Source organism: Homarus americanus, unplaced genomic scaffold, assembly GCF_018991925.1.
Source record: "Homarus americanus isolate GMGI-L3 unplaced genomic scaffold, GMGI_Hamer_2.0 scaffold52806, whole genome shotgun sequence".
NCBI lineage: Eukaryota > Metazoa > Arthropoda > Malacostraca > Decapoda > Nephropidae > Homarus > Homarus americanus.
Window position 1 is genome coordinate 10,548,892 of NW_024720773.1, and position 26,579 is coordinate 10,575,470.

General features: G+C 39.8%; 2 protein-coding genes across 2 annotated transcripts in view; one reads left to right on the forward strand and one right to left on the reverse strand.

The window, feature by feature from the left end:
• Positions 1–26,579, reverse strand: part of LOC121861070 (inward rectifier potassium channel 2-like) — a 93,217-nt gene that overhangs the window by 60,784 nt on the left and 5,854 nt on the right. The gene's annotated exons all lie outside the window — the stretch shown is intronic.
• LOC121861071 lies at positions 1,923–25,464 on the forward strand. Its single transcript, XM_042358614.1, has 4 exons — positions 1,923–2,006; positions 17,938–18,027; positions 22,241–22,420; positions 23,579–25,464. Exons 2-4 carry the CDS (start codon positions 17,938–17,940, stop codon positions 23,717–23,719), a joined length of 411 nt encoding a protein of 136 aa, XP_042214548.1. The 5' UTR covers positions 1,923–2,006; the 3' UTR covers positions 23,720–25,464.

Genomic DNA, 26,579 nt, shown 5'->3' on the forward strand with positions numbered 1-26,579 from the left:
AGGTGAAATAAATTGGGGTGTCTAATCTTCACATCCCTTCCCCACCTCAGGCCTTACCATGACAACCCAAGTGTGCGGTAGTGTTATTGAAGCTACCATGAAAACGAAAGCATAAGCTAAATTATACTGAAGAGCCGAAAAAGCATTAATTACACACACACACACACAAGACAACGATCACTACCTTGAGCATATTGATAAGTGCATTTCTATCTAAAAAAATAAATAAATATAAATTAATATCATATATAATCTAAAATAAATAGATAACGGCGGTGTGTTGAGGGCAGAGTGTCAGGATGGCGAAGCTGTTGATCTAACCCCCCCCCTGGAGGATTCTGGGAAGGGTGGAGGCGTCATAATGTAACTCTTCTTTTCTGCCAGGTAAACAAGGTAAGGGAGGGGTGGGGAGGGGAGGGATGGGATAGGGGAGGGGGTAGGGGTGAGGGGAGGGAGAGAGGGGAGAGGGAAGGGATTATAAATCTTTACTTGCATGTTTTAATTTTTGTTTTGTGTCAGGTTAGGTTATTTGTGTGCGAGGCTGTTGGTGTGTTTTGTTTGTCTTATGTGTATACGTGTCTGTCTGTCCTGTTTTCTTCGGTCTATCTGTCTGTTACTTTCCGTTAATATCACACACACACACACACACACACACACACACACACACACACACACACACACACACACACACACACACACACACACACACATTTCTTTAAATATACAGTATACACTAATACACTTTATTTTCTAATGGTAAGATGTATAATATCGTAATCTTACACAAGTACAAGAGAGACTGACTACAGATTCTTATTACAACAAACATTAAGGTAAAAAAATTAACAAGTCATAATTATTCTGGACGTATGATAACGAACACACGTACAGGAGTCAATGGTCCCACGTAACTCACTCTTCCGTTGTTTCTGTGTCAGGCTTCAGTATGGGGAATTATGCCTTACGTCTGTTATGTAAATGGTATGTAATCATATGGTAGGATTATCTCTGGATGACTCTCTATAACATGTCGAAATATATCTCCGGCTTTAGCTTAGAACACTTTTCATTATTCTAGTAAATCAACTTTGAATTGAAAAAACTGAATGTGGCTTTTTTGATAAATTATTGACTCGGTTTGTTCTCTAATTCTAGGAAATTCTTTTTTGGATAAATTTTGAATTCATATTGTATGGTTGAGGTACTCTGTTTCCTGGGCAATTAATTTTGTAATAAGTTCGTCTTACACCTGGAGAAATAAACGGGTCTAATGACAAAGCGAGACACTTGTTACTTCTACACCACCATAGACCACTGTACAGATCTGCCACCAGCAACTACACACTGACATGGGCTGTGGTATGACCTGTTAACAGTGATTTTGATATTATGTGATACATCTGCCAGGATTATTTAGTGGAGAGATACAACTTTGGCTTCATAAGACACACAACTTCTAAAAGTCTCAACACCTCATTATGGGAGAGGAGAGTGACCAGGGCTCCAGTGTGACAGTACAGGAACACGCGTCGTTCTTGAGGTGTCACTGGACATAGATTACATCACAGACTTATTTCTGTCTAAGGAGGACGATACAGGTACTAATGAAATGCATATATTTCTTTGACCATCACGCAAGAGAGGAAAATGAGATCGATGTGTTGGACCCACCCTTGAGGACATGCCCTGTGAGCTTTGAGGCTGAGGAGATCAAGGAAGTAGTGGTGGCGCCGGACGACTTCAGCGCAAGGCGTGGGACGAGGGGCGTGGCGAACGGTGGCGCGGGGGATGTGGGCGTGGCTATGCTTGGGGGAGAGAGAGAGGGGGGGAGGAAGGAAGGGAGAAGGAGAGAGGGGAGTGTCGAGGGGGCGGGTAGATATGTCGCCCTAGGTGTATATAAGCGTGTGTTGGAAGGTGTGAGGAGCACTGACCACCTGGCATCCTCCACACCTGCACATACACCTCTCGTTACGCCGCCGGACCAACACCTCCACACACCTCCCCAGGTGAGACACGTCGCCTCGCGTCCTGCATCTACCACTCAGGGGCCCTCTGTCCCTAACCACTTGTTGGAGTGCCTTACCTCTGTAATAAACGACCTTACTTGTTGCTGTCGTTCCATGTGATCGTCAGACCAAGTCAATGTACCGCGTGGTTCTGGCCGGATATCACGCCCCTACTCATTGTTTCTAAGTTACAAAGCGTCTCATTTACTTGTTTTGTTACAGATTGTGTTTCCCGTATATCAGAAACCACATTTCTTGTATATAACGCTACAGATCGTGTTACAGTACTGGTCTAATATAAATTGTACGTAAGGTTACAAATAGTTCTTTGTATACTGTATATAACGTCACTATAGTGTGTCTTTCATATAACGTTATAAGTCATATTATTTGTGTACAACGTTACAAGTCATTTACTTCCACAACGTTACAGTTCACGTTACCTTAAACAAATTCTTGCTAAATGGTACTTATCAATAACAGTTATACTTTAAAAACCATCACATGGTACTGTACTAATTAGTAAACAGACAATTTATGAGAAGAAACTGTATTACTGTAATCATCAACAACAACAACATCGTCATCATCTTGCTTAAACATTTAACTACAGTAAACAAATCAGTGAATAACTTTCCCGACTGATTAACTGATAGAATCCTTCCCCTATACCCCACTCCATCACGCCACGCCCCCCTCACCTCACCCAACTGGCACCAGACTCCATCCAACCCAGCTCGTCCTACCTAACCAAGTACTCGTCACTACCTAACCTAACCAAGGATATAGTAGACAGACCCCATCCAACCCAGCTCGTCCTACCTAACCAAGTACTCGTCACTACCCTAACCTAACCTAACCAAGGATATAGTAGATTCTCTGGTGGTAGTACTGAAGGATAATTATTTCCCGTGTATTTAAGAGTCACAAGCCTTAGTTTTTTCACGTTTATGACAAGACAACGCATATATGGTTACAGTAGTTTTAGTGTAATTTCGACGACATTTTGACCTTTTCTGTTTTTCCATCGCCATTTTAAGTAGTAAGTTAAAGGTGTTCTCATATATATCTTGGGTTTTTTTAAGGGGAAATTTTTTAACGTATGAGACTCTTGAGAATTTGAAAGAATTTTTATGTCAGGTTAATGTTAGTTTGTTTTGATGTCAGGAATAACAACCTCTTCAGTAGTTAAGTCGAGTCATTAAGTGGGTCATTAGCAGTGGTTCAATAGTGTCTTTAAGTGGTTCAGTCGAGGCAGTGGTTAAATAGTCATTCAGCAGTCACACACACACACACAGTAAACAAAGCGACTGACATAAGAACTGTCCATCGCCAAATTAACAATTACGAGGAACCACGATAAGAGGAAGGGCATCTGCTACTTAAAAGCCCACACGTTACACTCATCACCAAACTTGTGACTTAAGGAACTGCATTTAACTTCATCAGGTGTGGCCAAAATAGCCTCGAAACTACTATATTATAAGTACATGGGTATTCTTGCTCCCAATCAGAGATAGAAAAAATTCACGTAAGACTCATTGAGAATCCGGACGCCGACCATTAGTAATTTAGTGTACCTCCCCAGCAGCTTCAAGGACCGCCTGCTGAAGGGTGAAGTTCTCCCACACCCTGCAGCGTCTCGAGTCATATGTTTGAACATAAAACTCCAGCTTTTAACTGGTGGTGTGAAATCGTATGTACTTACTGGCTCACTTAAGGCTACGACTCAAAAGACACAGGCCAAAATGACGTCGAGATTGCAGGAATATAATAATAATAATAATAATAATAATAATAATAATAATAATAATAAAAACACTACTACTATTACTACTAATACTAATAATAATAATAACACTAATAATAATAATAATAATAACACTAATAATAATAATAATAATAATAATAATAATAATAATAATAATAATAATAATAACACTATCCCAACATCTATGTGAGGCTTTAACTAAACACCACATCATTTGCCTCAATCTCTGCCTCACACCTGCCAATATTTGTCATGACATTTACCTCAAATGTCCTATCATTAATTTACCCTTTAAACTGACACACCGTACACGAGAGAGAGAGAGAGAGAGAGAGAGAGAGAGAGAGAGAGAGAGAGAGAGAGAGAGAGAGAGAGAGAGATAATAATAATAACAGTGGTAACAAAACAGGAACCAAATGCAGAACTCAAGTTACATTTAGTTAAGATCCCATTAAGAAACAAGGTCACATTATAAGTTTATCTGAAGATGTTGGAATGAAACGTAATTTATGATGTAAGAATGAACCTACCTGGTTAATTTAAGATAATAATGATACTTCCCCTAAAAAATAGTTTCAAATTTACTCAGTCTCTTAATTTGGTGCGTTCACTTAGCTGAAATTCCGGAAAGGCATTTATGAAAGAAACCTTTGAGGAGTTTCTGCGTTCTAATTTTATATGGTGTTAAGCGAACCTATTTTAGCTAAGACCAAAAAAAAAAAAATGCTGTTTTTACCTATGTTTACCTTTGTGTTTTAGCGTGATTCAATCTCTTTCATCTTTAGTTATGTGAGGAAGGAATATTCAGAGTAGGAACCTTCGATAATCTGCCTTGGTTATTGAAATATATTAACACAGCACTGACATATCTCCCCGAGTCTTTGTCAGTATTCGCCTTTGTCATGCAGATGTGTACAGATCAACACTGCTCTATTATCTGGCTCAGTAATGTGACACGTGCTTGTAAACATTTTCCCATTTCTATCCAGGTTCTCTTACAGTATTCGCTAAAAAAGATGTATTTTGTGATTTTGTTTATTTTGTGTATCAGATCATTGAGTATTGACCCAAAAAAAGGAAGATACAGTTTATGTAATTGTTCAGTGTGTATTTAGTCATTATTCACTCACTATTCTATCTCTTATCTTCATCATCATCATCATTCTCATCATCATACTGTATCGCCATCTATTTTGTCTGTCAGTTTTATCAAGTAATTCACCCCAAATTAATCATTATTTGTTACTGCCCTTATTTTTATCCTGTCATTATCACGGTATATTGCAATCAAGGTAACTGTTAAGTATATTTTTATTCATTGAAATGCATATATACTGTACATATAAGCAATTGTCTTGGGGGGGGAATTTTTTTTATATACATTTTTAAGCATAATTTGGTTAGAGTAATTGTTTTGATAATTATAGTCAGCGTTTTCATATAAATTTTGTCCGATATTCAGCGTTTTCATAACTTTTTTAGTCCCAATCTACATTTTTCATATAAATTTCATCTTATAGTCAAAATATTCAATTAAATTTCACCCAACAGTCAACGTTTTCACAGAACCAAATATTGATGTAGTTCCAACTGTCTAGGGTAAAAAAAACTTAAATAAATAAAATAAATTAACAAAACACCTTCATTCTGCACAGTTTTAGGCCAGTGCTGTAAGGTACTCAATGACAGACTGGACAAACACTCATACACTGAACATAAGAAGAAAAACGTAACTAAGTTTAATAAAAGCCCAGCGAGGTAGACTTTGAAACTTGACTCGAGATAAAAAAAAAAAAACGAACACAGCTCAGAGATAGCTAGAGAGATTATTATTTTGACTCCCTCGAAGAATTTGTTTAACGAAAATAGTGAACTGTGCCAGAGATAAAATGTGGATGATTTTTCTTCTCTTCTCTGTAACTGTATCCACCAAAGTCGCAACTGTATTTTTATTATTTTATCCTTTAGTTAATGACGAATGGTTTTAAAATTTCTCAAGTTTTCCAAGGATCGTATGTTGAATTTTCCTTCTTGTAACTTAAAAAATATAAGAACGTATCGAATTGGCTGATATACATACATACATACCTTACTAGTGAAGAAAAATACAAATATAACTAGATAATAATAAAATAAATAACATATCCTTTATAAAACTGGATAATGGTCACATTAACATAACTGGATAAACGTCTTAGCAAAGCAAAATCCCATTAATACGACTGGATACAAAAAAAATCACGAAATAAAGAACTTGGCTCTCGATAAAACCTTCCAATTCTCGTCATTGTCACATATACAGTAAACAACACAAGGAAATAATAACGTGACCACATTACCTAGTATACTGACCATTTAAGAACTCTGAGAGATTTAACCAATGACAACTCAGTGAAATTTAACCAAGAAGAACTCTGAGATTTAACCATTAAAAACTCCGTAAGATTTAAACATTTACATAATCTATACAGTATTGTGAAATAGATCTATTACAATCTATGATTAAGACAATGTTGAAATTTTAGCTGATAATACTAATACATAACGGCATAAAATATATATCATGGGGTAACATATATTAGGAAATAAATTTAACTGTATAAAACCTTTATCACCAACTACATTATGAAATAAACATTACGACATCTATTTTTCCACCAGAATTATCATATTAGAAAATAATAAAACATACGACATAAAATATTGTTTACCGAGTACTGTATATAGTACTGTATATTATTACTAAAACACACACACACTATAAACGTTATTTTTACTGGGAATAATATGTTTGGTTATATAATTCACAGCATAAATACTTTTCAGAGATATATATTGTTATTTTTTTTACTGTGAAGAGTCGACAATTTCCTTTCGTAATTGTGTAAAAGTTTGTCAAGTTTTGGGAAAGGTGTCTTTTGTTTTTATCACTTGAGGTAAGACTTAGTGGTACAAAATAAATGGAGAGAGAGAGAGAGAGAGAGTAGTGTACCACTATTCTTAAATGCCCGAGCACTACAAAGACATTAAGAACGGAAATATAACTTAATAAAAATAATTAAAATTCCTTCCATAAGACTTACTTGAATTGGTATATATAATAAACAAAACTTTTAAATAGATAGATAATTAAACACCAAAGTAAAATAAACAAACTCAAATATGAATAAATTTATAAAAAAAGTAAATTTAACTTCCGGACAACACAGCACTGACCTGATTTATAGGCAGGTAAATAAATCATGAACCTCAAACGAGTTAATAACTTTTTTTTTAAACCACGGCTGAGATCACGTGCCTCGATAATTTAACACCTCAACCATCGAGCCAGAACCTCCGTATAGCAACATTTCTCCTGTGAACCGTGGAACCGTTGCCTTTCCTTCAGAGAACCATCTATACTCTTTTCGTCCTGTGTTGAACCGTAATCTTTCGTTTTATAGAACCGTAATCTTTATCCACCATGGAACCTTCCGAGTTATTTTTTTATTTTGTTTTTGATATTCTTTTCATTTCCTAATATCATCAAATTTTCATAACCTTTATCATATCTTAAAGAAAAGTGTTGAAAATCCCAGTTTATTTCGCTTTACGATTAAGCCACCCTGACACTAACCTAATCTAACCTAGCACTAACCTAACCTACACTCACATTATCTAACCTCGCCACAACCTAATCCAAACCTAACATAACCTAATCCAACCTATTCTAACCTAACCTAATGAAACCCAATTTATCACTACCTAACCATAACCATAACCTAACCTAACCTAACCAAACCTAACCCCCCCCCCTTACGTAGCGAAGAAGACTTTAATCAAGAGATCAGATTATAAGGTGAATAACACGTCATCACAGACAGACAACACCTGTACAAAGACTAACTCATTAAGGAGATGGAGACAGGTGAACTTTTACATTAAGTTACATTAAGACGTTTCATTATCCAGTATCATTTTTGTCACTGACTTCATAATTACGGCTATTATCAAAGGTTAGCAAGTACATCTAAATTTTTTTCTCTCTTCATTGTGGTAAGAGAAGATATTTTTGGTGTCTAGACTGTGGTTGGGTGGTATGGTGATGGTGGAGGTGGTGGTGATAGTGGTATAGTATTTGTAGGTGGACTGTGATGGAGCGCTTGGGATGGTGACTAGTGGTGGTAATCGGAAGACATAAGTGGTAAGAAAGATTAGTATGGTGTTCCCCTGGGGGTAGAAATTACCTTACTCTATAACACAGCCTTTAAATAGTACATGTCCTTCCCCCATTTAACAGGACCCTCCTTCCAGTTCGTTGCCATAACCTGGAGAGAGGCTTTCTTCCAGTTAATAGTCTTTCTTCAGTGACTTCTGCTAAATGTCCCTCCTTTAGTTCGTGGGGCGTCACCAGTACAGTCTTCCCAAGGTAGTAAACAGTTCTCTACCCATACTCGAGGTCACCAACCCCTCACATCTCCTCCTCTTCCTAATTTTAAACACTGACCTATTAAACTAAGCCCGGAGTTTAAAAAGTGTGTCAGGTGTTTGTGACAATTTAATGTGTGTGTAATATCTACCAACATCACAATGGAATACTGAATGAGCAATGCAAAAATTAAAAATAAAATAAAATAAATTATTTTTGTTTGTTTTGGCAATTTCCTGAAGTAAAGAGGACTACATCCAGTCAATTTAGAATTATAATGTTGGATGTTTTACCACGCTATGCTAATGGATCTCTAAATAAGTAATATAAATTCTGTTGTTTACTGATCTATGCAAACGGGCAGAAAGTCTCCTCATTATACATCTAATCACACTGACTACATCTATCGTATGTTGCCAATGTAGTGAATAATGTTATGATTATCAGAAACAGTAACACAAGAAAGGTGACGATATCTTGACCACAATTGAAAAGATATTCCTCCAATGCTAAAAATTCTATCACTTGGGTCAGGAAAGGCATAATTGGACTGACAAAACGAAGACAATAGCGAGTAAACGTCTGTTATATAACGATACAATAAACACGACCAAATGAGCAGGGTTTAATGTATAGTTGCATCCATTTCCGCCTTTAACAGTGAACCTGGTCTTCCCGAGCAATGTGACGGCAACGGTGTAAGAGATTCCCAGCCAAGTGAAGGGCATCAGTGACAGTGAATCGGCAACTGTACCTCTGAAGTAAATTACTTTTTTCCCAGCCCTATCTAGTGAGACAAAATTTCATCGATAAACATTAACTGAACACATATTCACTTAGCATCTAGTAGGAGATAAATTATTCAATACGTTTAACTTAACTAGAAATGTCCATTTAGCTGTAGTTAGTGCGCTAAATTAAACAGAATTTAACTGAAATAATAATAGTTAGGAGGCAAAATTATCGTCTTTCTCTAGAACCTCATTGAACTAGAACGCACGAACCTTTCTCTCCTTCCACACACACACACACACACACACACACACACACACACACACACACACACACACACACACACACACACACACACACCATCTATATAACTCAACACATTCCTAGTTCGGCATAGGACGGGCTGTAGGGAGCCAAATAACATCTTGTTTTCACTGTATTTTTTTTCTCATACACAGCTAATGCTTTTACTCTTTATTTTAATTTATTTTCAGTTTTAATTAAACCAGATACTCATCCCGGAGGTTGTGTGTGTGTGTGTGTGTGTGTGTGTGTGTGTGTGTGTGTGTGTGTGTGTGTGTGTGTGTGTGTGTGTGTGTGTGTGTGTGTGTGTGTGTGTGTGTGTGTGTGTGTGTGTGTGTGTGTGTGTGTGTGTGTGAAATGCAGAAGATAAAATATCTAGATCTCTGACTGATATAATAGCGATCTTCTGCCCTGGTTGAAAGATTTAACAAGATATCGTCGAATTGTTTTTGTGATTTGAGGTCTTTTTTTTTCCCCTATGTATTTTTTTAAACGGTGGAGGGCAATGTCGTCAGCGAGGGTTTGGTTAAGTTGAGGCACAAATCCTAATTCCTGTATCTCATTTTCTAATATTATTGGTGATATAGAAAACGCCCACTAGGGGATTTTACTTGACCGTTAACTTGTCCTTTTCTTTTTAGATAGATAGATAGATAGATAGATAGATAGATAGATAGACAGATAGACAGACAGACTGACACATGCAGATAGACAGATAGGTAGATAAAGTGACATACAAAAAGCAGACAGACATCACAACACAAGACTGCCAGAGACAAGTCTAATATTAGGTCCCTCAGTGAGCATGATTACAGCCTCTTAATTATAGTAAGCGAGCGTTTAGTTATAGCCAAACCCTGTCAGAGTTAGCCCATACCCCGTCAAATATAACCAAACCCTGTCAGAGTTAGCCCATACCCCGTCAAATATAGCCAAACCCTGTCAGAGTTAGCCCATACCCCGTCAAATATAGCCAAACCCTGTCAGAGTTAGCCCATACCCCGTCAAATATAGCCAAACCCTGTCAGAGTTAGCCCATACCCCGTCAAATATAGCCAAGCCCTGTCAGAGTTAGCCCATACCCCGTCAAATATAGCCAAGCCCTGTGAGAGTCAATCAGTACCCCTTCGCTTTCTCCCAGTGATATCCTGCAGTCAACATAGGTAGTGGGAGAGGTGTTTGACAGCAAGTTTTCCCAATAATCGGTGTTCAACAGGCCACGATGATACCCCCACCCTCCCTGCTCCTTCCTCCTCCCCAGCCCACAACCCCCGCCAGTCACCATCTCTCGTTAGGCTCTCTGTTTGTCCTCGATATTTCTTAGGCGGGAAACTTACGGGTGGCGAGTTGTTGACAAAGGATTCTGATAACGTTCTTGCTTAATGTGAGTGTTTGTATGTTAGTTCACTTGACGACACGTGACCACAAGCTTCAGGTGCCAAAGGTCGAGAATAGAGTATGAATACAAGATGATTCCTGACCATCGAAACTCATCTTCTGGGACTCGAAATACATGATTATCCAGTACCCAGAAGAGAGAGAAAAAATAGATACGTGAAATTTCAGTAAAAAAATTAAAGAGTTGCTGAGATAACGGTACCATTTACACGGCACAAATACAATGGTAAAAATCTGTGTTGATGTATTTATGAGACAAAGCTAATTCCTTAATATTTTAATTACTGGCTGCAAATAAACAATAAAAATGCCACGTAAACATTAATGACCATAAAATACGTACATTGTTATTGGTTGTTATTGTTATTTATGTCTATTTTTAACACCGAGTTTGAGTCTTAATTTTTTACAATATACAATTCTTCAAAATTTTATGAGGCAAAACCTCAATTTATTATATTATTTATGACCTTTAAGAATGGATAAATCATCTTTGTTAGTCATATACACTATACAAATCTCCTAGGAATTTATAGGGCTCATTTATATAACTCTTTTGTCACACACACACACACACACACACACACACACACACACACACACACAAACACACACACACAAACACACACACACCTACGCATACAGTGTGTCAACAATACCCTTCTTCATTTCTATCTCCCCCCCAAAAATATATTTCCATCAACACGATCCAAGAAAAAAGACCCTACCCCCTCCCCACACACAACTTTCTTTAACCACTCAGGTAATTTTCCTCTCAATTTTACCTGCAATATAAAGTGCAGAGAATGTGAAAATAAAATAACAATAAAAGATCTATTTTTACAGGTCGTATGGGAGTATAGTTAAGACCTGGGTCAAACTCACAGCCATAGTCGCTTTATCTGTTGATAGTCGCATCTGGTTATTTTGAGGGAGTAGATTACATGTGTATTGTATGTATGTAAATTGGTTCACTCATTAAAGCGAGCCAGGTAGAGGAGGTGTTGAATGACTTGATAATGGTGTGTGTGTGTAAAAAAAACTCGCAGGGTTACGCTCGATTCATAACATACAGGTAACAAGTACGATACACAGCCTGCAGACATTGTTATTACTGGTGTTATTCATAGTTATTTTTTTTATCAGAATAATCTAAGGTTAATACTCTGTTTATTTCAGATACTGCAGATGGTTTTTACTTAATTTTATTCTATATATGACTTATTACACCAAAAAATCACCTCCTCCACTCTTATAAAACCGTCAACATGTAAATCTAATAGATAAAATTATCATAATATCGACTCCTCTTCTTAACTCTCCCGTGATAAACAGTTTCTCGACAACAATACGAACCCCAGTCGGTGAGGCAAAATACTGAGGGAGGAAAATAAAGTTATGAGGTGAGATTAAAGTTGGTTTTTAGACGAGTTAAGCTCGACACTTCTATAAATTTAATAGTATTTATGACCACGTTATGGTGTTGCCTTTTAGATCTATATTGTTGTAAGAATTGTGTAACTCGTTCCTTTAACACACACACACACACACACACACACACACACACACACACACACACACACACACACACAAGTAAATAAATAATCATCGAAAACAAAAACCTGAGAAAATAAAACAAACACACGAGGAAAAATATAAACAGGTACAAGGAAAAAAGACAAAAAAATCAGTAGAAGGAACAAATGAAGGAAAATGTGAGGGTAATGACTAGCCAGGCAACTATTACAGCAGTAGGGGGGGTGAGAGGGGTGGTGGGGGAGGGGGAGGGAGAGGGAGAGGGAGAGGGAGAGGGAGTGCAGTTCAAAGGTTGAGTGCAGCCCCCAGGGAGCCGCCCCACTCCTGCTGGCTTCTGGGGCTCTGATACCCTCTTTACCCTCACCACCTCAAACATATATCATCTTTACACTTGTCGGCTCCCTCGTCCTCCTCCTCCCCCTCACTCTTCTCCTTCAAGTTACGATTTGATAAAACTTTTGGGTTCTCAGTTACCAAGTTACATGGCGTGTGTGTGTGTGTGTGTTACATTAGCGATAGCGAACTGTCTGGGAGCAATACGACTGGATAAACACTAAGGAGATCAAGATGTTTACAAATACACTTGACCGTCGAGAATAGACCAAAGTAAGTATGTATGTACTGTAAGTATATATAAGTAAGACAACTGCAGTATATAGTATAGTAATATGAGGTACTGTTAACTGAATCCCTAAGTTGGTTTGTCTGACCGTCCGTCTTCCCACCTAAGGCGAGTACGAAGCCCTCTGGCGACTACTCTTGTAATTAATATAGTTCCAACATTAAAATAATCCTTTTTAACCTCTACAGTTTATTATTAACGGGAGCTGTTACATTACTATAAAATCTTATTAGTTTTATTATTTTTCCTTTTATTATTATGTACCTTTTTTATTATTACTGTATTATCATTATTATTATTATTATTATTATTATTATTATTGTTTTAAGATTTACCCGTTGTGTAAGTATCATGTAAGGGGGTAGAGCAACTAAGAAGAAACACACACACACACACACACACACACACACACACACACACACACACACACACACACATTCTTCTTTCTCAGTCTCAAATCTCAAACAAATTATTTCTTACCCTCAACTTGCAACACACACTTCCTCATACTTCCCAACATACAACACACACACACACACCACCTCTTGCAACACATATCATAATCCCTCAACTAGCAACACACAGCTTCTCATAATCCCATACACATAGCTCTTACAAATACAGTACAGTAAACAAACGACATATCCAATTACACATATATATCGATACATATCCTTCTCTTCCCTTGTAAACATGACATTTTCCACACTGGTTTCCTACTCAAAACTTCTCCCTCCTCTCTCCTCTCCCTACCTACCCTTCCCGCCCCCCCCCTCATCGTTCTAAGATTCTTGACGCTTGGTTTCATCTTCGCAATTTATTTTCAGGGTTTCGGGGGGGAGGGGGGAGGGGGGGGGGTGGAAGGAGAAGAAGGAAGGGTAGAGGGAGGGAGTGGTCGGTCGTCGTGATGGATCTTACGTGAGTGTGATATAAAGGTGTTTGTGGGAGGAAGTCAGTCAGTCAGTTTGTATATTGGGTGGTGGTGTCAACATGTTGTTCGTACACGCTCTTAACCCTCTGCTATATACACACACACACACACACACACACACACGCAGGTAAAAATTGCTTCTTTGTTGTCTTTTTTGTTTAAGTTTTGGTTAGTCTCTCTCTCTCTCTCTCTCTCTCTCTCTCTCTCGTAGAATTAAGTAGAGACAAGAAGAAAGATAATGAAACAGTAGAAGGAGGTAGAAATGCAGGTACGAAAATCTTAGGTTATATTTAAAACCTACCCCTGGCAACTGTGACCTACTTCTCGCTCCTATGACCTACCCTTCGCTCCTCTGACCTACTCCCCGCCACGCTGACCTACCATTCCTCTATTTAGTGTATACGCTCCACTCCGCCTCTCCTAGTTGACACAGTAAGCAATATCATCATTATGTCAATGTGTGGGTGTCACCAGGCCGGCCGCGAGTCACTCTAGACATGCTGAGGTACATCATCTGAAATACCTTAATAACTCGGCTCGTTTCATCCCCGCACTGAATCGGAAACTAATTACTGTTTATAAAAAAAATCCAAGTCCCACTAATTAGACTTCAAGTGAACGAGGTTTGAAGCCGTTAATAAGTGTTTATTACATTTGTCACAACTCGTCAAGGAGGTTGTAGACTGACTGCCTGACTGCTTGCCTTGACTTCAGGTCAGTGAGTATCAACAGACCGCTGCAAAGTTTAACAAAGATGCTGTATAATGTAAATATATGATCAATTCTTTTGTTAATCGGGAACCTTAAATGATGACTATATTTTAGGATGTGGAATAAACAAGCAAAAAATATATGTTCTTTGCAATGATCAGATTATATTACCTACTGACCTAACATAACCAAACCAATCCGGAAAATATTTAGAGTGGAGGACTGTGTTCGCCAACTATCAGATATAAGGATGGTACTTTTGGTAGATTAATAAAGTGTCAATTAGGTTAAATCCGTGGTAGTTAGGTTCAGTTAGGGTTGGTTTAGTCAGGTTCAGGCTAATTACAACACTGTCAGAGTAATTTTGGTTAAGGGACGAAAAATCGGGTCCCACTTGAGCCCCGGGATCACGCTGGGCTTGCTTAGGGATGAGTGTGTGTGGCTCGGTGCCGGGGACAACTTTCCCTGGACATATTTACGACGGAAAATTTCTTCCTGGTAAGACACATCTCCCGTGGGACAAAATCACGGCAGCGCATTTCTCATGAGATAAAATCCCAAGATCCGTTTTTTAACAGGATAAAATTTCACAAGATAATTTCTCACCAGAAGAAGAAGAGGGAAGTGGGTGTGGTTATAGGAGAGGGAAGTGGGTGTGGTTATAGGAGAGGGAAGTGGGTGTGGTTTATAGGAGAGGGAAGTGGGTGTGGTTATAGGAGAGGGAAGTGGGTGTGGTTATAGGAGAGGGAAGTGGGTGTGGTTATAGGAGAGGGAAGTGGGTGTGGTTAACGAGTGGGAGGAGGGAAGGAGGTGTTTAACAGGTGAGTCTCCATGTGTGTCTCTGTGTATACGAGCGTCTCCCTCACTAACAACGAACGAAGTATCAGTCTACTTCCACCTCTCAGATATCGTCCCTGTGTTCACCCCTTAATCCACCTTGCCTTCCGTCGACTCCTTACACCCACCACCACCACCACCCCACTAGGTTACACAGTCGTAAACACACTTTGAAAAACATCAAACTCAAGCGTGTAATACTACCAATTTAAACCATTCCCATGATGCCTATATCGAAGAACCCTCTCAGCTGTAAGTTCACTTCACCCACCCCCTCGTTTTCTCCCTCCGCTCTTCCGCGAAATAGAAGAAATTTGCCCTTTAACCACATTCCTGGTTGAAGTCTCCAGTGGGAAACGCGAGGGCCTGAGCGCTGAGGGGGAAACGTAAGGGATCGGGTTCTGAGGTAGTGTGTGTGTGTGTGTTTGTTTGTGTGTGTGTGTGTGTGTGTGTGTGTGTGTGTGTCAACTCCCATCATCACCAGTACGGCCTTTGGTAAGGTTGTTGAAGAGGCTGGAGAGGTCGTCCTTTGGTGCAAATCTCACGTATAATACAATCATAAGACGTGTCTGGCCAATCTTCATGCTCCTCCAAGTTTGTTTATGGTGGAACGTCTTGACATGAGATAACTTACAGCCGTGTGTGTGTGTATTCCCTGTCTATTGTGGCAGGTTTAGGTGTGCTATCACGTCTACCTTTCCTGACATGACTAAAAATTATTATCGCAAGAGATTCGCTTTCAAGTGCACCTTAATGGGAACAATGACCAATTGATCATTCATGTTATTCTATCCATCAATCCTTTTCTTCTCACGTCAAAGTTGCTAGGTGAGGCAGCAGGGCAGATAGTGTTGTCGCCGCACACAGCAAGGTGTAACTTTCCCTTATTGGAAGGAGAAATAACCCCTGGAATTTTCTCTTCATCCTTATCTAAGCCTCTTAGGGTCACTCGCAATTCCTTTACCTGGTCCTCAGTGGCGGGTCAGTAGCCACGGTACTGCTGGAAATGTTAAGAGGATCAGATCAGAAGTATTAGCCTTGTAATCACATATCCCAGGGTGATGACAAACATCAAGGTACTGAACCTTTGAGGTGACAGTATGAGTCCTGTGAGCAATATACAAGCTGGACATAAATCATACGGGGTTTCGATATCGTAAGTATATTTTCTAGTGCATATCTCACAGTATATCCCCCGAGTGTTGCCAATAAGTATACCCTCCTCCTCCTTCTTCCCCCTCTCTACTTTTCTCAGAACTACTTGAGTCTCCTCTAAAGTATCTCTTTTGTACATTTCCACATCCACCTTTATCATATTTTCTTTCTCTATTGCACACGTACGATTTCCTTGTTTTAAGCTATGCTACGTACCGTGGCTTTGTTGCCCTGACACCTCTCATGTGGAATTTTGCTTCACCAAGGGGCCGTAAATCTTGGTTTCCTCGCCACGGTGATGCCATGATGGTGTAATAAGGGACACTATTTCAACCTATCTCTGAACCCTTCGTGAACCTTTGTCTGATTTTTTAAAAACAATTTGTGAACCTATGTCTGAGCTTTTAATATCGGAACTCTTTTTGTGAACTTCTCAATTTTTCTCTGATGAAAACCTCTAGGCCTTCTAGACATCCAATATGGAACCTTTCTTGAGACATGTGGCTTCTATTTTTAGCTGCTATTTCACTCTCAAGCATTGGCACAATGTTGGTACACTGGGTGTTGTGGTCCAGGCTGTGGGTTAGAGAAGTCGAGGAGAGGAAGGTAAGGCTGTGGAGAATAGAAGGGAGGAATAAAGGAAGAAATGAGGCTTTGTACAAGAAGGTAAACAGCAAGAGTAGTCATTCCATGCTCCCTGCAGTGTATCCGACTCCTCACGTTCAATATTTGTCGGTGTTGAGAGTGACAATTCTTCCCACACCCCAGGTAGGTACACTCACCCCATACCTCCCCTGGATCGTGGTTTACACCCCCCTGAGTGCTCGTGACGACCCACAATGCCGCTCACTGTGAGGTGGCCTTCGTATTTAGAAACATTGTATAGAGCCAGTGGAGACCTGGCATTCATACACATGCACTATATAAACTCGACCCTCGGAATTCTTCACAGTTCACGCGGCCGAAAATACCTATGATCTATCGTTATTAACCTGGTGAGCGCAGCTGACCCTTGGAGATAGGTGCTGACGTTCCATTCCCCGGGATGTCGTCTTTTCATCCCGAGATATTGATCTTTGTGATGCTTATGATGCCGCCTCACTGCTCATCCTTCCGCGCGTGTGACCCCGTGTTGCTTCCCTGTTCACTGACAGATCCTCCACTCTGTCATTGGATACAAAGTAATTGCTTCCAGAAATGTAATTTTCCTCTTCTATCAAACTGTAAGAAATTATGTGACTTAGAACATCGGGTATTATGATGTCTTCCTACTTTACCATGATGAAAGTTTTCTACCTGTACATTATGTGAATCATCTCATGCACCTGTACAATTGTTTCTGAATTGAAGATTTTTCTCAACCTACTATTATAATGATGTGATATTCGTATCTGTATTTGTATATTTTTCAAGCTACGCTCTTTTTATGAATTAAAAATCTGAAGTTAAATGGATATTACTGTAAGTGACACATTAACCAGCGCTCCAACACCACAAGTGAGTAACTGGAGGCGTCTTCACCCGCAGATGCCGTGCCGCGTGGATGCCACCTGCGTTAAGGCGCTCCTCCTCGCTCTGGTGACCCTCACTGCCTGCATCACCCCAGCCACCTCCCAGGTCAGTGCCATCTTATCATGAGTAACATTATCACTTAATAACTACTGAAAATGCGTTGGAAAACAAGATAAAAAACGTAATCAGAATTAATCAGTATCCTGCGCCTCTACCCACTTATCTTGTAACTAGCAGCGGCTGAGTAAAATTGCAGATGTTAGCCCACACATCCACGGCCCTTCTTGATTACTCTCTCCTAAATAATCAAAATATTTCTACTACTCTACCGGCGTTACATTAATCCTAATACCCTGTACTCTGATAGCAACAGTAATCATGGACACCGTTATATAAACTCAATTATTACTCTAAGTCGAGGACAGATTACATAATTCTAATATTCTGATATACATAGCATTACAGTGATCCTTAATCCTACCCTCTGGTAATTCAGTTAAACTTAAAATCACAGAAGCTTATGAACTTACGATAAAACTAAGGTAGACAGAATACGCCGTCGTAAGGTAAAGTCCAACCCTCTAAACAGAAGACGCTAAGTAAAGTCTTTATCTAATATCAGTGTCACTCCAGATAGTATTTAGAGCAGTAGCTTAAATAAACCAGTGAGACGTGTTCTGATGTCTCCAGTTACCAGGATATTTTATCGAACGAACCTTTGAAAATCTAGTCCCCTGAGTGTTTACGCATTACCCTGTTTGAGCGACAGGAGTAGAGGATTGAACTGTCAGTAAATCATGTTGATCTTCCCTCATTTTACTGTAAATTTAAACGCCTTTACCTTGTCGACCTGACGAACTAAAATAAATACGTAAGCTTTAACAGTAAAATAACTTCCTGGATCGAAGTTTTGAATTTTCCTCTAGAAAAATAATGTGACAGGAAAACACGTAAGCAGTATACTGAAACACGATCTCATCACCTCATATTTACTACGAACGTGAGAGGAAAGGGTGAAAACAACATGAAGAAATGTCAACACATATTTACTCTAAAAAAAAAAGGGGTTATGAATAAGTCAAAGAATATGTACAATTGTTACGTGATAGGCAGTATGTAAAATAAATTCCATCATTCAGATACACCAAAATAGTTCAATAAGATTAAGTTAATGAGATGGCGATAAGTCGAGTACAATAAAAACCCACGAGTAGGTAATAAGACTTGTGAGTACCTCCTCCACATGAGTATATTAGTCACAAGTCTATAATGCCAAGATTTTTAATTACTTTTTTCTATTAAACACAAATGACTATAAAGAAAGAAAGAAAACTGGGAACTAGAACACTCGTAAAAGAATAAAATAAATAAACTCCAGTATAAGTCAAATTAAGGAGACAATAATGAATAAAAATAAAAATAAAATATTGGTAAACGTCAATATAACGACAAAATATCACAGACAATCACAGTTACATAAAAAACAGAAAAACGAAAACAAATATAAACATCAAAACAAACAAATAAAATACCCAATAAAAACCACCAAGTCCATGAAACAAACAAAAAATGGTGAAAATCAAAACAAGTCAACAAAACGTAATCTCACCAAGAGAGAGTAAAGGCTTGACGTCAGGGTGAAAAAACACTAGGGAGTCAAGTTTCACCATCTCTATACCAAGAGAAAATAGCTTCAGCAACTCTTACAAAACATACGACCTTTGATGTATACTCTCAAAGGCATGTTATACGTCTCAAGAGTCACTTAATGTTATATATGACGTGTAAACAGTAATTCCCTTTTTAGCGAGTTAATGAGCTATATACCTGTATGATGTTTTCGCAGGTAAGTTGAGGAATATGATTTGGCCGCAGGTGTAAATATTAACAGAATGATGAGGTGATACTGTGGTGTCAGGTGTGGGTTATGATGTGATACTGTGGTGCCAGGTGTGGGTTATGATGTGATACTGTGGTGCCAGGTGTGGGTTATGGCGTGATACTGTGGTGTCAGGTGTGGGTTATGATGTGATACTGTGGTGTCAGGTGTGGGTTATGGCGTGATACTGTGGTGGATACTGTGGTGCCAGGGTGGCGTGATACTGTGGTGCCAGGTGTGGGTTGGCGATGTGATACCGTGGTGCCAGGTGTGGTTATGACGTGACACTGTGGTGCCAGGTGGGTTATGGCGTGATACTGTGGTGCCAGGTGTGGGTTATGATGTGATACCGTGGTGCCAGGTGGGTTAGCGTGATACTGTGGTGCCAGGTGTGGGTTATGATGTGATACTGTGGTGCCAGGTGGGTTGGTGGCGTGATACTGTGGTGCCAGGTGTGGGTTATGAGGACACTGTGGTGCCAGGTGTGGGTTGCGACGTGATACTGTGGTGCCAGGTGGGTTGGTGATGGATACTGTGATGCCAGGTGTGGGTTGTGTTGCGATACTGTGATGCCAGGTGTGGGTTATGATGATACTGTGGTGCCAGGTGGGTTGGTGATGTGATACTGTGGTGCCAGGTGCGGGTTACGGATGATACTGTGGTGCCAGTGGGCTATGGCGTGATACTGTGGTGCCAGGTGTGGGTGGTGACGATACTGTGATGCCAGGTGTGGGTTATGATGTGATACTGTGGTGCCAGGTGTGGGTTATGATGTGATACTGTGGTGCCAGGTGTGGGTTATGGCGTGATACTGTGGTGCCAGGTGTGGGTTATGACGTGATACTGTGATGCCAGGTGTGGGTTATGACGTGATGCTGTGGTGCCAGGTGTGGGTTATGGCGTGATACTGTGGTGCCAGGTGTGGGTTATGACGTGAGACATTAGAGATAAGTGAAGGTTTAGTACTAAAGTGGTCCTAACCTTTTCCAAATTCACTTTGAAATCTTTTCGAAAATTTAATCCAACTTTGTGTTATTTAAATTCCTAAATCAGTTCCAATAAGATTTTTGTATTATTATTTACAAATTAATATTCTATCTTTTCGCCTCAAACAATCTGAAATACAACCCCCCCCCAAAAAAACTGACAGACAGACTAAAGAAGCATTCCTACCAACAGAGACTAATACTGTGAGAGATTCCTTAATAACACTAGTATCTACATTTCTCTTAAAAACAACAAGAATGAAGCACCTACAGTCGTTTTCTAATATACCAAGAAAAGTGAAGCACCTCCCGCGTGTGTTGTGGTGGAGTATAATATAATCAGACTATATGTAGGGGGGGATAAAAATAATACCATATATAAGACTTTCCGGGGGAGATGCATCAACGACTTCCATGAAAATATTAAAGTTATCGCTCCGGGGATGGATGTCTCAGCCTCTCAGTGTCAACACCATGAAGGAGGGGGATGGGGGTTAGGAGGGGGGTGAAGGGGTTAGGTAGGAGGGGGGGAGGGAGAGGTGAAGCAGAAGGTGAAAGGGGTTATTTTAGGAGGGTAAGGGGAAGGTGTGTATGGATGGACAGGGGATAAGAGAGGGGTGCATGGTGAGGGTATAGGAGGCTTATGAAATGGGTGAAAGGGAGATCTTAGAGAAGGTAGGAGGCTTATGGGGAAGGATGCTTAGGGAGGAGGAGGCTGAGAGAGAGAGAAAACGAAGAAAATAGAAAGGGGGTGTTTGTGTGTAGGGGGTAATAGAGGGAGGTAACTGGGGGAAACGTGTGTAGGAGGAGGAGGAGGAGGAGGAGGAGGAGGAGGAGGAGGAGGAGGAGGAGGAGGAGGTGAGATTACAGGCGACACAAGTGATGTATGAAAATGATGGAATTATGTCAGTAAGGACGGAAGGTGTGACTGAGGATATGGTGATCGTGGCCACTTAATATTAACATCAATATACATTTCCTCGTGGGAACTTAATAACACACACACTTATACATATACGTAGTTTTACATATCCATTAAAACAATAACATTTCCAACAAAGCCTCCTGGGGGTAATTATATTTCCAATCTCCACAAACCAGTAACAAAAAACACTACATAATCAAGTCTAGGGCTCACATATGTCTCTGTCAACACACGAGTATCAGGTTGTCATTTACCGTCTGCTGCTCGAGGTGATATTAGTACACTGATATTTTGAGGTATTGTTTTAGTCTTCGTGTGACCTACTTAACGTTTTCTGTGTTGTTATTCTTCTTTCTCTTTAATTCTCATCCCCTCAGCTTTCTATCTCGTTACTACTTCTCAGTCCTTTCTCTCTCTCTCTCTCCTCTCTCTCTCTAAGAATATTTTGGTAATCTCTCGTATCTCTGTATCTTTTTCTGCCTATACTTGTTTCTCTCTAGTTCTTATGTCTCACTCCTCCTCCTACAGATTCACTGGAACCGCGGGTGGGGGGCAGGAGGCTCCATGGGCAAGAGGTCGTCGTCAGCAGCAGCATCTTCGACATCGCCCATAGAGGGAGGTCCAGCAGGGGACAACGAGGTGGTTCTCAGTCCTGAATGTAGCCTCGACCTGACCTACATCTCCAGCCTCCTCGCTAAGATCATCGAGGTACATCACTAGCAAGTTCTAATAGACCCTAACCTAACCTAACCATTATCCTTGGGACCTAACATGTGTATTTAAACTGAACTTAGTCATAATAAACCGTATCTGACCAGCTCACTTAAGCTATGATGCAGAGACAACAGTCAAAATAACACCAGAGTCGCAATGAGACTAACATAATTAAGTGCCGTCTATTGCACTTAGTTTAGGGAGGAGGGAGGAGGAGGAGGAGGAGGAGGAGGAGGAGGAGGAGGAGGAGGAGGAGGATTGTACGAACCTTTGAGAATAGAGACCCAAGGAGTCAAGTAGCCGTGTTACCAGCCTGAGGCCCCAGCAACTAGATCCTCCCCCTTTATCTCCACCTTCTACCTCTACTGAAACTTTCCTCACTAATTACTTTATATTCATTAACATTTCCACGTATACAACACTTCACTTATCATTTATTACATTATTATCTCTGACATTCTGAGTGGCGATACATGTGTCAGGTTTCAGGTGAGAGGCACATACCTGGGTGTTACTTTATGATGTATATCGATCGGGTGTTTGTCAGAACATCTTCATTAGTACCCTGGCTGGTGAGGAGACTACCCAATACTGAGTCACTATGGCTGGATACACAGGTTAACTTTCTAAATTTTCACTATACTGTATCTTCAATGATTTTTGTACCATGGTAGTAATTTATTTTATGTTAATTTTTCTACGGTGTCATATGGGTATATTTAAATGATCATAGAGGGAGATTTGTAGTAATTGTAAAGCACATTATGATGTGTTTAGTACTCGTGTTCCTGATGTGAAAATAACTAAGTAAATATATCTCACTCCCAACATAACGTCATAAATCCTCTCCTCACATTTCTTAACCCTATTATGTCAATATTCATCTTACAGACCCTAACTTGACCCATCTTGATTCCTGGCCTCAGTAACTCCGTCAATAATATCTCATGTTAAAAACCATTTTTTCCCAAAGCAAGCAACAATATTCTCGTGGCAGTCCTAACCCATTGACCAGAATATATAGGGTGTCCCAGGAAAATGTCCCTGCCTCCCTTCCTCCAACTCACAGTGTCTCAGGGAGCAGGCGGGGACATTTTTCTGGGACGCTATTGTACTTTTTTGACCACACTAATCCACACTTTGCCCCGGCAGAGTGAAGTGTCGAGGATGGCGACGTGTGAGGTGCGGGGTCGGTCGGTGGGGTCGTCGACGATGATGACTGGAGAGCAAGACCAGCTTGCGCGCTACCCCTTTTGGATGGCGATGAGGAAGGCGCCCACTACCGACCAGTAATGCCCACAACACGCACCAAGACCCTCGATCTCTCTTTACTTTCCCACACGCCCCTCCTTCAAGACTCCTCTGCCACGCTACGTGTCTCAGGTCTCCGCTGTCACTACTATTTACTATTACCACTTAGGGCAACCGATAACCTCCGCACATTGTGATATACCACTTTTGGCATTTGTGTTTTAAGTGTATTCACGAAGGGTAGTGAAAGGCTCCTGTCTCCTCCCGTCGCTAAGCCCGCAGGTACAGCCGCTCCACTACGAGTAAACAAACGAGTCTATTAGTCCCTCTTGTTTCAGTGAAACAGTATAAATAGAGTAACACGCGAGAATGAAGAGGATCAAACTCCAGAGTGCAACTGTATCTCAGATTCAACGTTGGAGTGGCTGAACTCTGCTGTTGAAAACTTGGGGAATTCATTTTCATATGTGTCTGAAGGATTTTGTGAGATTCAAAGGGTATTCATGTTAATGTTATTCAAATGAGTACATGAATAAACTGTGTCTTTGATGATTTGATGGAAATAAAGACTTCGGTATCATTTAACCAAGATATTTTACAAGACTAATATTACAACCATAAGAGTATTACTGTAACTCGAGCAAGACATAATTCTCTCATATATAAAACACTTTCATCCCAAGACAAATTATTTTCTCTTATAATCTAAGTCAGACTCACAAACTGAAAATATATTTGTTCTCAATACTGTACCAAAGTAACTGTCTCACAAACTGAAGAACGAATGACACTGTCTCAGAAGCACACAAACGAAACAGAATTCCCGCTACCAAAGCACTTATTTGACCTAGAGCGTTACGTTAATGCATATAATGTCATACACCACATATTTATTCCTACACTTAGTATAATTATCTCAACTGTATAATCTACTATAATCATCGTAGGTAAGCCCAGGAGTACTTAACCCCTTGAGTACGATGGTTTGATCTCATGAGTACAGTGTTATTATACTAAAGAGATTTACCCATGGTATTCAAAGGGATAACACATCGTACTCAAGGGATTAAGTCACCTTACTCAAAGGATTAAATCACCGTACTCAAGGGATTAAAATAACACTCCTCAAGCTTATCTGTCACGACTATAAACACTTGACAACACATATTACACACACCAATCACCTAACACCGTCAATCACTATCACTTGTACTAAATAATTATATCCTTCAGAAAGTGACTTCAGTATTTTTAATATTAAAATATAGAAACGAAATTAAATTATCGTTTTCAAGCCGAATTTTTGCCTCACACAGTATAAAGAAATATTTTATACACTAAATTATCGTCTCACATACACTTTATTGTTCTAGGAAAGGTGACAGCGAACGTAATACCGAACTAAACCATGTCTAAGGAACAGGTTAATCAGTGTCTTAAGAAAAAGCAACGTCAGTAAATAATGTCTTGAAGGTACAGAAATAATATGTCTCAGCGTGCAGTCATAAGCACAGCAAGTTAACGGAAATGTCATTAAAACACTACAATATTTGACTAAAATATCTCAAAACACACCGACAGTTAACGAAATAATAACTGGCACAACAAAGAGTTAATTCGACAATATCTCAAGACAGGAGCCGAGGTCCAGATGATGCTGAAGACGTAAGCGTTGGACATTTCATACTGCATTGGTCTGAGGTTGGATGCAGTACGGAATGTGGAGCTATGTATGTATAACCTGGGCTGCCTGGGAACAATATTAATAATAAAAGCAAGAGTGTTAAGTCTGGTGTTTTACTTACCCTTCAAATCTTTTTCCTTCCTTTAGTGAGATAATTTACCCAAGAACTTACGGATGCTGAGGCAGAGTGGATACAGCAGTCTCCTCCTCTCCTAAAGATCGTTGGTTCGATCCTAGAGCACCCCTAATCTAGTCCCCCCAGGTGTAAATGAGTATGAGTTATAGAAATGAATGCGATCGAGTACACAGAACCAGCCATACTGCCTCCTTATGCACCAAAGACTAAGTATACTCGGTATGTTGTAGCCAAGCTGTCCCTAGTGGGTTGACAAGGCCTACAGGACTCACTCTCACTTTCACCAAACGCCTTCCTCGGAATAATTTACCTAAGAATAAATTAACGTCAACTTGTATTTAACCTTAATTATGAATGACAAAGATGGCTGAGAATTGATCACTGGTTGCCTTAAGCTGTACTTGTGAAAATATCCCGCAGGTCAAGGAAGGCGGGTTGGCACTGGGGTGATTAAAGGCAAAAGAAAATACAAATCAACATAACATTACTACATCACAATTCTGTCAACTCCCTGTGAGGTCAAGAGCTGTCAACTGTCATGCTACCGCTATCACCCTTGTCATGCTGGAGCTGACAACATCCTGTTATGCTAAGAGTTAATTCCCTGTTTAACCACAGCTGTTAATTCCTTCAAGCCACAGCTGTCAACTCCCTGTGACACCCACACTGTCAACTCCATCTATAGCCAAAGCTGCAGTCAAATCCCAGTCAGGTCAAAGCTGTTACCACTTTTTAATGAGTCGCAAACCTGATTAAATGTTCATGTCTAATAAATAATGAAAACAGGACGATTAATATTCATGAATGTATTTAAATCGAGTTTTCATTAAATTTGGCTTTTGCGTGTGTGTGTGTGTGTGTGTGTGTGTGTGTGTGTGTGTGTGTGTGTGTGTGTGTGTGAGAGAGAGAGAGAGAGAGAGAGAGAGAGAGAGAGAGAGAGATATTATATCTCCAGCAATGACTCTGAGCACTATTAAACAACTTTACATATACAAGTAAAATGCATCTGACGCCTAAATAGAGAAGCAGTGAATGAAAAAATGTGAAAGCTAAACTGTTATCTTAGATCACCTCTCTTGTCT